At 31.8% G+C, this 17,677-nt stretch overlaps 1 protein-coding gene and 1 long non-coding RNA gene across 3 annotated transcripts in view; one reads left to right on the forward strand and one right to left on the reverse strand.

Moving 5' to 3' along the window:
* The first annotated feature begins 1,541 nt into the window (after positions 1-1,541).
* LOC139510145 (uncharacterized) lies at positions 1,542-7,243 on the forward strand. 2 transcript variants are annotated; one of them, XR_011661840.1, is made up of 3 exons: positions 1,542-1,633; positions 4,943-5,050; positions 6,663-7,243. It is a non-coding gene; the product is annotated as an uncharacterized lncRNA (long non-coding RNA). The 2 variants fall into 2 exon arrangements; XR_011661841.1 differs by having other exon boundaries at positions 1,573-1,638.
* Positions 7,244-11,025: 3,782 nt separating this feature from the next.
* The window catches only part of LOC139510146 (serine-rich adhesin for platelets-like), a 69,544-nt gene continuing 62,892 nt past the window's right edge, over positions 11,026-17,677 (reverse strand). Inside the window, exon 6 of the mRNA XM_071296485.1 lies at positions 11,026-11,211. Coding sequence (XP_071152586.1) covers positions 11,087-11,211 — 125 coding nt within the window. The 3' untranslated portion in view covers positions 11,026-11,086. The remainder of the gene's footprint in view (positions 11,212-17,677) is intronic.

A 17,677-nucleotide genomic window follows, 5' to 3' on the forward strand; every position in this document is an offset into this window, starting at 1 on the left:
TCCTAGGAGTCGATAACAATGAAAATGAGGTCTAGGTCAGATAAAAATGCCACCAAGACATGTACACCTTACAATTATATTCCATAAACCAGCTACATTGGTCCTATCGCAAATAGTACTTGAGAAACACAAAAACAATCTTCTCGTACAAATGAACCCTGATAATGAATCAATGACATATTAACCCTGCCAGACAGACATGATCATCTAGCTGAAAATCATTCCATATCACAAATATAATTGGTCTATTTTTTCATAGTAACAAAGAAAACTCAACATTGGCAAACGAACCATGGAAATAAGGTCAAGTTCATATGGCAAACAGATTACTAGTCTGAGGCCCACCTCCTGGTGCGTTGAAGGCCGACTTCGTCTGTTATCTGTTCTTTGGTCGAGTCTTTGTCTCTTTGATATATTCCCCATTTATGTTCTCAGTTTTTTTTTAGTACACCTCACAATTACTCCATATACAAATAATAGTGGCCCTATAGTATTGCTTATAGTATCGGAGAAATAGACTAAACTACAAAACTAAACATTGTCCAATGAACCATGAAATTTAGGGCAAGGTCAGATGCAACCTGCTAATCGAACACGACCACCTTTCAATCTTCCCAAAATAAAATAACAATGACCTATTGCTTATAGTATCTGGGATACAGACGTGACCACGAAAACTTCGCCGTGTTCACTGATCCATGAGCTGAGGTTGAGGTAAGGTTAACGCAGCATGATAGACATGTAGATCCTGCAGCCAAGGAACCCATTTACGTAATAAAGCTATCTTATTACTCGTATTTCACATGAAAAAAAATGTTTGTATTTAAGCAGTCATTGAACCATGACAACGAGGTCATGGACATGGACATAAAACATGTCACATGTCACCTACCTTCTGAAATATAAAGCCACCATTGGTTTTTTTTATTCATATGCATCGAATTCTTCGACTTTTGTCGCAGGCGAGAAAAAAAATCATACACAAGTACATAAAAAAGTCTGTACACCAGACAATAATCAAATTCAAACAACGAACCGTGTGTGTACTAGTATGCTACGATCTTTAATTTGGTTAAACAATTGGTGCTCTAGCTTTAGATTAATCCATTATTTAAGTAAAACGCATTTATAAAGTACACATTTTATTATTCGACAAATATAAATTCAAAACAAATGACGCTGGAATTGAAAGTGGATTGTTATTTTTTATCTTATCTACTATACATTTCTAGGAAAATGAGTGGTTTCATCCGCGTGGAGACCGTATATAGTTCATATTCATATTTAGTAGGTGTCGTTTATTTCAAACACGGTCAATAGTGGTGCTACGTTCCTTTGAAAAACCCAACACGGCGCTAAGGAAAAACCTGAAAGGTTTAAGAGACGAAGAAATTGAGGATGACCAATTGAAATAAATTCATACTAACAAGTTTTTATTGTTGCCATTTGATTCATTAGTATAGACTAATGAAAGAAGGTTCTTAATATTGAAGACTTCGCAGCGACATTAAGGTGGTTTTCCCGCAAAACCGAATAAAAAAACAGTGCAGGAGTTATTTCCCCTATCTAGATCAGAATGTGTAAAGGCGGGCGACTTTTGACGTTGCAGACACAGTAACAAATGTAGCAATAGGTAAGGTACGCGTATCGCATGAATAATGAAATATATGGCATATGGTGTCTTTTTTAATATTATAATGTATTTTCACATCAAGAAATGGAAATAATTTGAGTGAAAGCTGTATTTATCAAAAGAAAAATAGCAAGCGGAGTTTTAGCTCCGCCCACCTGTTTACCTTATTTGGAAATTCAATGTAGTTGCGAAGCTTGCAGTTTGCAAGTTGGTTAATTGAAAATAACTAAAGTAGCCGTGCACTTGTCAGTTGAGATTATAACGACCTGGTTGAAGAAACTGATGAGAACAAATGGAAAATGTATTCAATATGATCCAATGTCAGGACAAAACACGACTTAGGTGTAATTTATCGCTTTCAGGTATTATCGTCGTGTCATATGTTTTCGTATGTCATATGTTTTCGTATCAACCACATTTCGTCGGTTTCGACTGCATACGCGTACATTGTGGCATGTTTTTCTGTTTCTATATTTAGAACAACAACACCACTACAACTTGATATATTTAAAACATATTCAACGTCGCTTTTTAAAGACGTTAGAACAAATTAAATAAAACTGACCTATTTAGCCATTTTTATTTAATGTCAAAAATACGCATCACTAGAATAGTTGTGGAAAAAAATTCTGAAGGGTTAAAATAAAGTCCAGATATGTTTTTTGCAAGTCAGACACCGGATCTTCAAGACGTATGACTGTCATGTGTTTTTTTGGCCGTTTTAATTACAAACCATCGAGTTAAAATTAGCAGGGTTCTTATATAAAATGGTTGTTCAAAATCTAACTATTCAATATTTCATTGACAATTTTTTGTATACATCCTTGATACATGAAGATGAAAACAGTCTTAACTTTTTATATTTAATCATAAATTTTGAAAACTGTATTTTATTTTAGAAAAAATAATGTATTTTGTACAAACCAGGTGCCAATCTGAAATTAATCAAAATCTAAAAATTTCATCACACGAAACACCAACCTTACACTTTTTACTAGTAATTTTTTGTACTGAAAAGTATTTAATAACTTTTTTTAAGATTTAAGCGATCACCCGAACCACGACTTTAGAAAAAATGTATTTCCGGATTTTGTAGTCATTTCCTGTCCGTGTACTGATCCAATTTTTATTTCATACGAAAACATATGACGCCGTTTTTTTGACATACAAAAATCGCAAAGTAATCGGAAACAGTAAAAAATCGTAGAAATCATTGACAAAAAAACTAGATACCTAAAATCAATCTAGAGGACATGCTTTTTAAATTTGAGTAAACACCTACATAAAAACTCAACAGTAAAAACCGTAAGCAGTGAAAATTGTTATTAGTACGAAAACACATTACACGATGATACAATCTAGAGATATATACTAAAACGCAGAGGGAATGGCTTGTGCACTAAGAGATCAGATAATAAGGTTCCACTAAAGTCAAAATATAGGACACTTCATAAACATCTAAACTTTGCCTGTATCAGAGGCGGATTTAGGGGGGGGGCAGAGGGCTCGCCCCCCCCTTTTTGAGAAAAAATTTGGTTGCTTATATAGGGAATCATTGAAGCGTGACTGAAGCGGGCCCCCTCTTAGGTCAGTCAGTGGGCCCCCACTTATGAAAATTCCTGGATCCGCCACTGTGTATTTTTCAACCTATAATGAATAAAGTCATAAACTATGAGAACATATGTTCGGTGTCTTTCGTATTAAAATGTGTCAAAGAGACAGCAACCCAACCATAGAATAGACAATAGCAGAAGGTCACCAACTTGTTTTCGTGTTCAGACGTTTTATCTTCTATGTTTCGTGTTTAGTAGGATGACTTGATGTGTGCTTCATGTTTCCCCTTATTTATTTTCCATGTTTCCTGTCATACTCTTTAACTTCTCGTGCTTTTGACATACATCATGTACATGACATATTATTTTTATACAGTATATATAATAATTATAATCAGTATTAAAATTGAATAGTCACTGCATCCACTTTCCCTCTACAATTAGAGTACATGGATGATATCAAATATCTGAACTGTGTCCCTGTTCAGTGTTCAGCTATATACAATGTATATCCCCAGTAAACAGAATCGAGCCATAATGGTATTTTTAAAATTTTCATTGCGAGACCTCATGTCCAAGAGGCAGGAAAAAAACCACTTGTAATAAAGCTGTGTATTCTGTTATAACAGACAATTGTGTACAAGCATGAACGGATGCAAATCATATCATTTATTAAATGGAAAAGGCCACAGCCTGTTTAGAAACGGTCAATTTTGACGGTATATTAAAGTCAGTCTGTCTGTCTGTTCCAGAATTGAATATTTTTCGTCGCATCTTTCTCAGGAAAATAACATGGACTTCTTAAATTTGGTTTGAGGGTTTATATGAGTCAGCAATACCGTGTGATGCTTTTTCATATTCATCACTCAACAAATTCCTGTGTACCTTAAAATTCTTAAAGTGTATGGGGGTATCAAAAGTGATCAGTAGCTCACAGATTCACTTGTTTGTTTTATAGCATTTTATATTTTTTGTGGGGGAGGGGGCTGGCTATTGTGAGCAGTGTTCTCAGCACTTCTAGTTAATCATAAAAATTACATTAAGACGAGCAAAAATTAGCAACATGCATATCCTGGGTTCATTTAATTTGCATTAATATAAACATTGTCATTAAAACATTTAATCCCGCTGCAAATGTTTGCACCTGTTCTAAGTCAGGAATCTGATGTACAGTAGTTGTCGTTTGTTTATGTAATTTATAAGTGTCTCTCGTTCCTTGTTTTTTATATAGATTAGACCGTTTGTTTTCCTGTTTGAATGGTTTTACACTTGTAATTTTGGGGCCCTATATAGCTTGTTTATTGATGTGAGCCAAGGCTCCGTGTTGAAGGCCATACATTGACCTACATGTATAATGGTTTACTTTTATAAATTGTTATTTGGATGGACATGATAGAGAGTTGTCTCATTGGCACTCACACCACATCTTCCTACATTGTATTTCTATTGTATGGCAAAAGTGATTTCTTTATTTAAAAAAATATATGATTCATTATCATGATTATACATGTTACGATGTATACACAGGTTCATACTATTTTTGACATACATGACATATAGCTCTGTAATTTTATTCACTACTTGTACATCTTTGGATTTTAAATGTTTGGCTTTGAGCGTTCCTGATGAAGGTAAATCCAGACTAAGCCAGAAAAGTGCTATGGACGCATGAAATTATTGAACCTGCTGTTTTCAATTTTTCATGCTCCTTTATTTAAAAAAAATAGTATATAATTACATTCTCTTTTTTTTTTAGGTCACCTGACAATAACAGGATTGAGGTTACAGTATGCCATTCAAGCTGTGATGAAATATAAAGTAATGGTTTGAATTTGGAGAGCTTCATTACATGTATTATAGACAGGTAAATTGTTTTATCCTGCAATTATCTGCATGATCTAACTATTGTACATGTACAATGGGACGACTCACCTGAAGGGTCCCAAGTTAAACAGAAATTAAAAACTATATATATGTCATCATTTAGGCCTTATGGCCTTCAACAATGAGAAAAACACATTCTGCCACATTGTCTTCTCTAAAAGGCGCCAAATCATAATATTAATAAACCTGTTGAAGTAGAAAACTAATGGCCTTATTTATGTGAGAAAAAAGTGAATGAACAAACAAACAAACAAACAAGTGCTCAATTAAATATTACAGACACATACATAGTCAGGGGTACTACATGTATTTGTACAAGTTTATTTTATTTACTTGAAGAAGTAAAAAAAATACACATAACACGTATAAGTAAATAGATAATGTTTGAATAATCTAGCCTTAATTTTCTCAAAAATTTACTTGTACAAGTAAACCATGTAAACATTTCTTTCAATCCTAAAAAAAATCCTCAAGTTTTGAGATGTGAATCATGCCTTTAATGATCATGGTGATTTTTCCCAGTTTAGCTCAATTTTTTTTTTATTTTAAGTTCAATGTTTCATCTCATTATATGAATCCATCAAAGAAATTGATTGAGCAAAGATCTTGTATATTTGTGCAAGGCCTTCAAAAATTGCTCCTTTGAGGCTTGTAAATGAGCAGTGTTATGAAGATAACAGACAAATGGGATTTTCATTGTCTATGAAATTACACTTAAATGATTGGTAAAGACATCTGCAGAGAGTATACAATTTAAAATTCGATTAGTGCAAAGAAATCTCAAGAATACAAGAAAGAAAAAAGGATGTAAAACAAGTACAATGTAAAACATTCTGAATGTGTAAGGGACATAACTATGCCATTTTTTGGTTTACCCATACAACATGTACAAGTAAATAAGATTCACTTGTATAAGTATCCTACAAATTCACTTTTTTTTTCCATTCTTCAAGAATTGCAATACAATAATTAATGTACTTAATATAAATCATGATAATTTCTGAATTCAAAATGAAGTAAAATTGAGAATGGAAATGGGGAATGTGTCAAAGAGACAACAACCCGACCAAAAAAAAAAAATAACAGCAGAAGGTCACCAACATGTAATTCCCGCACCCGGAGGCGTCCTTCAGTGTCTGTATATATATGTATGAGCAGTAATATTTATTTACACAGACATGACAGATATGCCTATAACCATGATAATAATAATATACTGAACTTGCTAGCTAAAATTTCTTGTGGATTCTTGATATTGATCATGTTGATATTGAAGTATTCCTGTCACTGTTCACATTTGGAAAAGGAGATACAAAATAATGAAGTTCAACATACATTTGTAAAATTTAAATATTTATTACATTTTACATAGTGCGCCTTATTAAAATGTGTTTGGAAAATTTATTTTTTGTTCAAATGTTGAATGGAGACATTACTACTGGTAAAAAAGGACGAGAATTATTTTGTTAGCATTTTAACAGTACTTTTTGAAGAAGTATGTTTGCACTAACTTTTGATTACTTTTCTCATATTGAAAATTTCATTTGATATATACATTGTACTTGTATTATATTTGCATTTTCATATTTCAGGGATGAAGACCTGCAGTCAGACACCAGTTAAAAGTTACTTATAACTCATCATGGCCATTATGGAAGATCTGATTAAAATTTGTCTAGAAAGCCACCAAATATGTCCATGAAAAATAGAAAAATGACAGCAATTCTACATAATGCACCGTACTAAGTAGAAGCATTGACTGTTTCAAAACCAAATGAATTGGAATTTAGTGTATTGATGCTGAAATAGAGAGGAATATTATTAATTGGACAATTTAACTTCTTTTTCATCATTATTGAAGTTGATGTATACCATCTTAAAGAGTTTTTACTTGACACATGTGACAGTTAAAAGGAATACCAAATATACATAATAAAGGCCGTTTGGAGATTTGTGAATAGTCTTAAAATAGGAGTTTCAAAAAGGATTTCAGTTATAATATTGTATTTCACGGATGTCAGAAATGTAATTTTATGTCTCTTTCATGAAATGTTTTAAAAAATCTGCAATATCTAACCAAGACGAGTGAGAGATCTACAGATAGACATATGATATTCAGTTGAACTGTAAACATGGTAAAGGGGAATTTTGAAATATTCATTTATAAGACTTCTATGAGTGTTTTGTTATTTTTATGGCAATTACAGGAAAGCGATGTAAAAAGTAATTCAATATAGATATTAATCCTACCAGAAAACTTACAGATATCATATGTACATTTCAGACATATACAAATTACATCATGTACATTGTACATGTACAAATGTACTTGTAAGCATGCAATTCACTGATGCACCTGTAGTTACATGTACATGTAATTATAAAAGTAAGAATATGACATACATGACATATGATTGCCAATGAAACAACTCTCAATCAGAGAACAACTAGTCATATACATGTATTAGCCACCAGAGAACAAGAAAATCATAGTTTGTCATGGTTTATATTTCAATCTCATTTCATAACACAGACTATACAGGTTTACAAAATGTTCAAAAGCATTATAAAGTGTTTTGATTTCAGTTGTTGGTCATATTGATGTTGGCCTTCAATACTGAGCAAGACCTCTGTACAAATGTACAAATGTAACATCCACAGAATGTTTGAACCAAAAAATGTTGGATATTTTTCTTTGCTTGCATTTATCATGTAGCTGCTCTTTTGTACATATGTACATTAACATGCTCATATGCATTTAATTTTCTACTGGTATACATGGTATACTTGGAAACTTGTGATGGAATATTTCCACAGTATAAAAAATTCTTATATCTAGCAAGATTAGCAACTGATGTTAGATATACATGTACAGCATTATATTACCATATGCATCATGTGCATACATAATACATTTTACATGTACATTTGTATGGCAATGAGACAGCATTTCCAACACACAGACAGAAATTACTTTCTATATATTTTAAATTTGAATGCATCATACATGTAATTACATGTATGTATATGTAGTACAGCTAGAATTTCATTAAAAAAAAAGATGATGTGGTATAATTGCCAATGAAGTTTTGATTAACAATTAAGTTGTGTTATTTTTTGTGATTGGGTCAGGTAAAGATTAACCCATGATTTTTGGTAGGCAGTACATTGTAGTTCTATAACCGTTACCATGGTTAACACGTACATACAAAAATATACATTGTATCATTTTATGAGTTTCCGTCTGACTAATTGTCCTTTCCCCTATATCATGGAAATCGATTCATTCTGATTGATCTGACACTTCAGGATTGTGGTTATGTATAAATTATATTAAGTTAGTTAATTCTGTATTTAGATGTATATTCTGGTACATAAAATTTAATCTATTAGGACAGAAAAGAAATACCATTTCAGTTGACTCCAATCTCAGCAGTTGATAATAAATAAGTTTTCTGATTTTAACATCTTTGAGATGAACATGATGAACCTGAATTAAAATATTATGGCACTTAATAATGAAAACACAATTGATTGATTGTGCTGAATGTCACATAAGCACATACGACTATTTCTTTGCTGTCCATTTGTATTGGTGGACACTTTGCACAGAAGGCAGGAATTTAATATGAAATGAGCGGCAGTAAAAAATAGGTCCCTATTTCCAACTTCATGATAGAATTGTATTCTTTGATGTCTTTAGAGGTTGAGAAAATTGATATATTTACAAGGCTGCAGATTGAATCATAGGTACAATGTACACTGTACATATATACCTAAATCTGAAACAAATCAGATGAGATTAAAATAAGTCGTATACAATGTATGCATCTGAAATAATTTTTGAAACTGGTATATACATGTAGTGGAAGCATAAATTATAGAGCACAAAGTTTGTTTTTTTTAAATTTGGGGTACTCAATGTCTTATCTTTTAATCTTTACTCCTAAAGGTAGTTTGTGCAAATATTGAAACTCACACATTCTATGAAAAAAGGAATTATATCCCCAATGTTAATGCTGGTGTACAAATTTTAAAATGTATGCCTTTGAATTACAAACATAATAAAATCAGTAAAAGTAGGGCAGAATAATTTTACCAAGTAACTGTAAGGATATTATAATAAGTCAAATACTGCTCCAGATTGGTTGAAAGGGAATATTCTGTGTAATAAGACGCAGGAAATAACTATGGAGTCCGACATAATAAAAAAAAAGCAAGCCATACAAAAAAACTGGCATAGCAGCTGGTGAAAATAGATGCAAAAGAATCACCAGAATGAATCTAAAAGTGACAAATCATGATTTACAATTGATACCAGTCACACTTGATAAGCAGGAGATATTCAACAAATAAAATCTCCATCTATTGATGTGATGCAGGTAGGAGTTAAGTATATTTATAATTTAAACATTACCAATGACACACCCAATTTCTTTATTAATGCAGCTTTTTTCATTAAAATGTTAATGATTCACAATACACAAACACTAGAAGAGACCTAGTAGGCTAATCTATTAAAATTTATATAATGAACTTTTACTTGCAGAACGAGAACTATACAAGCACACGAGATGCGATTCCGGATTTGAACCAAAAAAAGGGGGGAAGGCTGCATGCCCCAACACTACATGCATGTAACCCACGTATGGGGTGTATAATAATGACCTTGTAGGCTTATCTATTAAATTAATTTACATATTGAACTTTGATTTGTAGAACAAGAACTATACAAGCACCCGAGATGCGATTCCGGATTTGAACAAAAAAGGGGGGAAGGCTGCATGCCCCAACACTACATGCATGTAACCCACGTTTGGGGTGTATAATAATGACCTGAATAATTATGTTTTTTGCCTTCAATAATTTAAATAGCAATAAGACAATAGTTGTTTCAAACTTCGCACAAACAAATGAAACGCCGGTGAAAACAAAATATACACGTAGTTTTTCCGTCAGCCGATCCGACTACTAGAGGGTCTTTTAAACGCTTTTTTCGTGCATTTTAGGGCGATTATGCTACAACATGTTAGAATAATTGAAAAGTGCAGGTGCAAGAGCTATACCAACCCACTGCATGCTGGTATTGGTAGAAAGGCCACATTTCAAACTTTTCGAAAAGTGCTGCTACTAGTTATATAGCGTTCGTGTAAAAGAAATTTCACAACCCGAAGTGCCAAAATATCAATAAATCGATTAAATTCTCCATGTTTTATTGTTTTTTAATTACAAAACCTCTAATGAAAATTAAGTGGCAGCACTTTTCCAGTAAAACAAGTTATCCTGATTACAACGAGCCCAAAATCAGGGCGATCCGATTTCATCTTGCACCTGCACTTTTGACTTTTTTGGGAAATGTCTTTACTTTCAGTTTAAAGTCACGTGACACTAGTGTATTTATATTTTTCTAAAAATAAAAGTTTGTAATATAAATAAGAATAGACCCTTTTCCCCCCGATTACTCATATGACGTGTATTTTGGCTTTTAGGCAGAGAAAACTCACTTTGAGTACAATATGATTTTTTTTTGTGTATAAAAATGAAAATTTTCTTGAAACGACCTTAACACCCCTGCGTTGATCTCTTTGATAATACCACATGTTAAGATAGTCTGTTAGCTAAATCCGTTACAGTGTGCTAGTGGCCTAAATACAAACGCATATAGGAGTTCGAGCTTCGCTCTAACCCATATGAAATTAACTGTCCCCATATATATATTGTATTTAATACGTTACTGGCACACTATGTAACTAATAATATTACAATTGTTCTGATAAGTGTAAGAATTTAGTTTATTAACCAATACCCACTGTCACAATAGGGTTTAAACATTATATTGGCCTGCTTCATTACTTATAATTATTTTTTTATACTTTTGTTTTTGTATCACTTGATTCATAAAATGTACTGCATTATCTTATTCAAATCTTTAAAAAATAACTCTTTCCATAGACATATATCTGATAATTGTATACGGGATACAAATGATACATCTTCAGATGTTGTTACAACTTATTCATGAAAAGTTCATTATTTTCTTTTTCAGCTTCTGTTTCGCTTGCCAAGTCGTTGTACATATGTAGTCGCACACTGCTTTTCGCACCCTTGGTCTACTGTGTCGGCCGTTGACTGTACAAAAAACTGCAAAAAAACATATAAAGTAAAATAGTAGTGTAAACAAATATTTCATGCTTATCTTTACACCCGATATTACTAAAGCATGATTATGAATCGGTAAAGATGGTTGTGATACCAATTCAGACACACGTCCGCTAAAATCCACCTTTAAAAACTCAACTTTTATCTTTAAACAATCAAACAAAATTTAAGAAATTATCGAGACTAATGGCAAGCCGTTCTCGTCAAAAATTACACACTGAGAATTACAACAAAGCACACTGAGATTTAAAAACTTTAAAACACACACTGAGAATTAAAAATTACACACTGAGAATTAAAAATTACACACTGAGATTTTATAAAGACGCACTAAGATTACAAAAATGAAAAACACACACTGAGAATTCAAAATTACACACTGAGATTTGTGCGCAATTCTTATGCGCACATATCTAATCAGCATACTTGATCTAAATCTATTACAAGCTTAAAACAACTAGGGGACAGAACTCGTTAGTCCTTCGATTTGGTTCCAAATTATTTATATAAAAACCCTTTAGAAATACAAGAACAAGAAAAACACCCACTTACTCTTATTACAAAATATAACCAAATGGTGAAAAACTTTATTAAGATTATAAGAAAACATTGGAACAATCTGCAAAAAAACAATGAATGCAGGGAAATTTTTACTCAGCTAGGTGTCTACATGGTCTATGATAGCATATAAACGTAACAAACATAAAAAAAGATTACCTTGCGAAATCAGGTTCACAGTTGGAAAACTTTTGAAAAGGGACCCATGCTTAAACGATTTTAAGTAAAAACAAAATCCCGATACACTGGTAGTAATGATCTGAATTATAGGCAACAAACTTATGAATATGTATGAAATTTATTACGAATGTTGGTTGAAGGAATCGCATTTCATTATAATGACAAGAGTTCTTGAGATCAAGATATTAATCTGTTGAATTATTCATCTCATATTGCATATTAATCTGAGTGTGTATTTTTGAAATCTCAGTGTGTAATTAACAATTATCAGTGTGTGTTTTTCAATTTATTTCATCTCAGTGTGTAATTTTGAATTCTCAGTGTGTGTTTTTTATTTTTTTAAATCTCAGTGTGTAATTTATATTTCTCAGTGTTATTTTAGGTTTTAAAATCTCAGTGTGTGTTTTTTTTCGAAAAAAGGGTTAAAACATAGTTTTGACGAGAACGGCTTGCCATAGAGACTCCCATTCTTACAAACGTCTAGGTGCTCAAGTGTTGGATGTCGTACTAGGTTCGATACCTGGCCATGTCAAACCTGAAACAAATTCAGTGAATTTTGGTCAAAATGATCATTTAAAAATGTGAACTCTGTTTCTCCTGCGACTGCTGCTTGTCATTGTAAAAGAGTAATGTTATCGCCAAAAACTAAGTCTGTTTATCGGTAAAATGTAGGAAAAATATCGAACTTTGCTCATCAGATATTATTTCTCAATCTTGAAGAAGCTTATTTCCGAGTTTCAAAACATTTAAAAAATGACTGTAATATTTTTTTCTGTCTATGAAGAAATAACATAAAAAAAATTTTGTGCACACTGAATAACGCGCGTAGCGGGTTATTTAACAGTGTGCACCACATTTTTTATGTTATTTCGAATAGACAGAAAAAATATTAGTCATTTCTTATAATTTAATTCTAAATTCCATTTTAAACCAGAAAACCATGAAAAAACGTTGACGACGTCACGGTCACATGACTAAATTATGTATATGGGCTCATAACAAAATAACGTCAGCCAATCAGAAGACACGTTACTTCCAAAATTAAATTATTCAATGATGGTTATAACAAATTAATTGATGTCTTAAAAACTGTAATCCGTTACTCTATGTGAATTTGAATTGTAAAGAAAATAAAAGTAAATTATCACTAAAATAGGGGGGGGACAAATTTTAAACATTACTCTTATTCATAAAATGGCTTCTGTCAAAGTCTCATGTAATTCAATGAATGTTTAACTACGTTATTGATTTTCAAAAAGTTATAAAAAAAAAAACTTGACCGAAACTGACAGTGTATCTTAACGTTGACGGCAAAAAAACTCACTTCATCCTTTCATCTGTAAAATATTGAAAAATTACAAAACTTGGAACGGATAGAATACGCCGTGGAAATTATCATTTTAAATATATATTTCACAAGATTTGTATGGTCATGCTTTTTGTCGAGCCGACGACTTTTGTCGGAAAAGCGAGACATAGCGATCAAACATTCCGTCGTCATCATCGTAGGCGGCGTCCACAAATATTCACTCTGTGGTTAAAGTTTTTGAAATGTTAATAATTTTCTTAAACTATCCTGGTTTTCTACCAAACAGAAAAGTCGACAAAAGCTTGTTTATGATCATAAGGTAATATCCAGAGGTAAATTTTATCCGTATTTTAACTTACAAATGGACTTAGTTTTATATGCCAGTCAACATTGTTAAAGTCTTCAAAATTTTAATAACTTTCTTAAAAAATCCAGGCCCCGGCGCCATTAAACTATTTCTTCTGAGTAAAAAATATTCTCAGAATGAATTATTTTACTCAGCTAAGAATGTGCGCCATAAAAAAATATTCTCAAGGTTGAGAATATTCTCAGCTGAGATTTTTTTCTTAGTGATGTAAGTGGTAAAATAGATGTTTGGGAACTAAAAAGTGTACCAAACTTCGCTAAAACGAACTTCAAGTTTCATCTCTTTAGCAATAATATAAAACATAAAAAGTGTAGTGGAGTGACAGATCACGAAAAAGGTGCTTATTTTACGACTTTAATGGATCGGCATACCAGCAGGCTAAAAAACGATTTTTTTTGCCAAGCCAATACCTTAAGCTAATTTTTTTTGCCCAGTCGTAGACATTTCATGCGGTGCAGTTTTTTATAAAATGGAAAGAAAAAAGACATTTGGATTTTTTTTCAAATTTCAAGATGGGGAAAAAGTTAGAATTTTGTTACTTTTTCTTTTGTCTTTTGACATATGATTTTGCATTTTATACAGGGTTTAATTGTTTATTCATAATGTAAAACTAGAATTCCTTATTTTTTCTAAATTTTGTCAATTTTCACTCAGTTTAGTGAAAGCACACTCTGTATTATTTTAAAAAAAGGGGTTACAACATTTGTAAATATAGATTACATTGATAATTTCATGATTTTCCGAATTAAAATGTTTTAAACTTCCTATTGTAAAGTTTCGAAGCCATTCTAAGTCAGTATTTGTTATAAATCAACTTTAATGAGGATTTTAACTTTGCATTTTAATAGTTCGATGAATATGATATGGACCTCCTCGTTATTCTGATTCTCACTGAAAGATTGTAGTAATGTTTCTAAACTTCCTGTCGACAAACTGCGAAAAATCCTGGCAATAACAGAATGCATACTTGCTTTAAACATAAAACCTGTTAACCCCATTTCACCTTGCTTTGGCATTACAATTACACCATGAGTTTGGCTCTAAAATATTTATTGAAAATCCAAACTCTCATGGCTTTTGTGCATCCTATTCTGAGTTACGTAGATATCGGACTATTTAGTTTAGCAATTGTTGAAATAGACAGAATCCAAGACATGTCCTATGTACCTAATGGTATTGCAGTATTTAGAAAAGGTGGTCGTATTATACAGGAGGGAGCCAAAAAAAAAATGAGAAAATTCTCAGGCTGAGTAAAAAAAAAATACTCAAATAGTTTTATGGCGCCGGGGCCTGTATGTCTACCAAACTTGCACATAAGCTTGTTTATGATCATAAGATAATATTCAGAAGTAAATTTTGTAAAAACAAATTCTGCTTATCAGTATTTTACTTATCAATGGACTTTTTGTCTGCCAGTTAACATTACATTAACTAGATGTGGTTAAAGTTTCTTTTTATATAACTTTCTTAAACTACCTTAGATTTGTACCAAACTTGTACAGAAGTTTGTTTATGATCAAAAGCTAATATCTAGAAGGCAATGTTGTGAAAATGTATCACCTGTTGTTCTCCATATATTACTTATAAATGGACTTAGTTTTTCTAACAGTTAACATAACATACAGTCTGCAGATACAAGTTTTTAAAACATTTATTAGGTTCATGAACCATCCTAGATTTTTACCAAACTTCGACAAAAGCTTCTTATAATCAATAGATAGTATCTAGAGGAAATTTTTAATAACGTATATAATTTCCCCATTTTTGTTGAGCCTGTGACTAACAGTAAAAGCAGGAGAGAACATAAAGTTATTCTATTGGTCTGAAGATTACTTGACCGGTATAACTAAACTTGTTTAACACTTTCACCAATGTAACTTAAACCTATGTAAGTTTTGCTGTTACTACTATAGTTTTTGATAAGAAAGCCAAAAAATCATTTGACCCCTATGTTCTATTTTCTGAAACCTCCGCCATGTTTTTGAAGGGATCAAATCCCATTCATCAACTAGATACCATAAGGAACATTCAATTAAAGTTTTTAGTATTTGGCCAAGTAGTTTCAGAGAAGAAGATTTATAAAAAATTAATGACTTTCACAAAAAGTGTAAAAAAAGTTTTAAAGGGTCAAGTGATAATTTGATATGTTACAGTAGACATTTATTAACATTCATACTTTTCTCTATCTATCATAATATCAAAGAAAGTAAATAATAACAGTAAAATTTAATAGAAATAAGTTATTTCCAACAGTAACCTAACAACAGGTTGTCAAACTTGTCTGAAAATTTCATAACATTTAGATCATTGTCACTCTTTCACGTTTGAATGTTTGCTCTAACTGCTGTAGTTTTTTTTAGATACAATGCTTTTGTTCCCGATGTTCTATTTACAGTCATGGCGGCTGTTTGTTTATGGATCAAAACGTTTATTAACTAATTCAATACCCTAAGGAACATTCAGTGAAAGTTTCGAAGTAATTGGTTCTGTAGTTTCAGAGAAGATTTTTAAAAAGTAATAGAAAATGTAAAAAAATAAACGTTTCAAGGACAACAACTCCTAAAGTTGACTTTTTTGATGATTTGACTTAATTGTAGATCCAAAGCTGAAAATTTTTGCCTTGAACACATTTACCTATTATACTTTTAAAGTACTAAATAGAAACAGTAAAATATCATAAAAATAAACTATTTCGGACAGTAATCCTTCAATGGGTTGTCCAATTGGTCGGAAAAGTTCATAGCAGATAGATCTTGACTTATTCATCACTTAAACCCCATGTCACGCTCTAACTGCTATAGTTTTTGTTATAAAAGCCAAAAACCGCATTTGACCCCAATGTTTTTTTTTTTAGCCATGGCGGCCATGTTTGTTATAAATGGATCAAAACTTCTGATACAATTTATAAACCCGTTACCCCAGTCAGATTAATATTCAGTTAAAGTTTATAAGTATTAGCTACATATAAGCTCGATAGTTTCAGAGGGTAGATTTTAAAATGTTTACCTATCAAACATGATGAACAACCTGCGTAGAATTGTTTTTAAAGGGCAATAACTTCTAAAGGAGTCAATTGACAATTTTGATCACTTACAATTTTGTAGATCTTACTTTGCTGAACATTTTTCCTCTTTCTTCAATAATATTCAACATAGTAACAAAAAACTGCAAAGATTTGCTCTAAATTATTCAGTTTTTAAGATATAAGCCTAAATCTGCATTTAACCCCGGCCCAGTAGTTTCAGAGTAGAAGATTCCTAAAAATAGTTTACGACGACCACCACCACAGATGACTGACGACGACGAATGCCAAGTGATTGCATATGTTCACATGGGACCCTTTGGGTCTGGTTAGGTAAAAATTGTAAAATTCTCCATTTACTCCTAGACTCGTCTGATAGTTTTGATGTAACTCAACAATAGGTAGATTTCATCAGTCTACACATTTTACCCACTCCAGAACTTATCTTTTCATAACGGTTTTCAAGAAAGGACAATATTCTCAGCTGAGATTTTTTCTTCTTGGCTGAGAATTTTTTTCTCAGTGATGAAAGCGGTAAAATATATGTTTGAAAACTAAAAAGTATACCAAACTACGCTTAAACTCAGTTTTATCTCTTTAGCAATATGTAAAACATAAAAAGAATCTTTGATAGATAAAATGACAAGACGAATTTTGTAAGCATCGGTAAATGGAGAGTTTGTAAGGATCTGTCAATCATATGGACAAAAAGTCACAGGATACTGTATAAAGTCAGAAATAATTTGTGGGCAATTGTTTGAAATTATAATAGAAAGATCTTGAAATATTTTGAGTTATATCCCCGTACCTTCTTATAAATATATTTTACTTTTTATATTTATTTTTATTTTTTTAAATTTTTTTTTATACAGATTAAATCACAGTCGCCTGAAGATTTCATAATTATAGCGAAAAATGGGGAAAATAAAATAGTTTTAGTAGTATTATATTCTATATATAATACAACTAAAAATATTTTATTTCCCCAATTTTTTCGCTTTAATTATGAAAT

This window comes from Mytilus edulis, chromosome 2 (assembly GCF_963676685.1).
Source record: "Mytilus edulis chromosome 2, xbMytEdul2.2, whole genome shotgun sequence".
In the NCBI taxonomy this organism is placed as follows: Eukaryota; Metazoa; Mollusca; class Bivalvia; order Mytilida; family Mytilidae; genus Mytilus; species Mytilus edulis.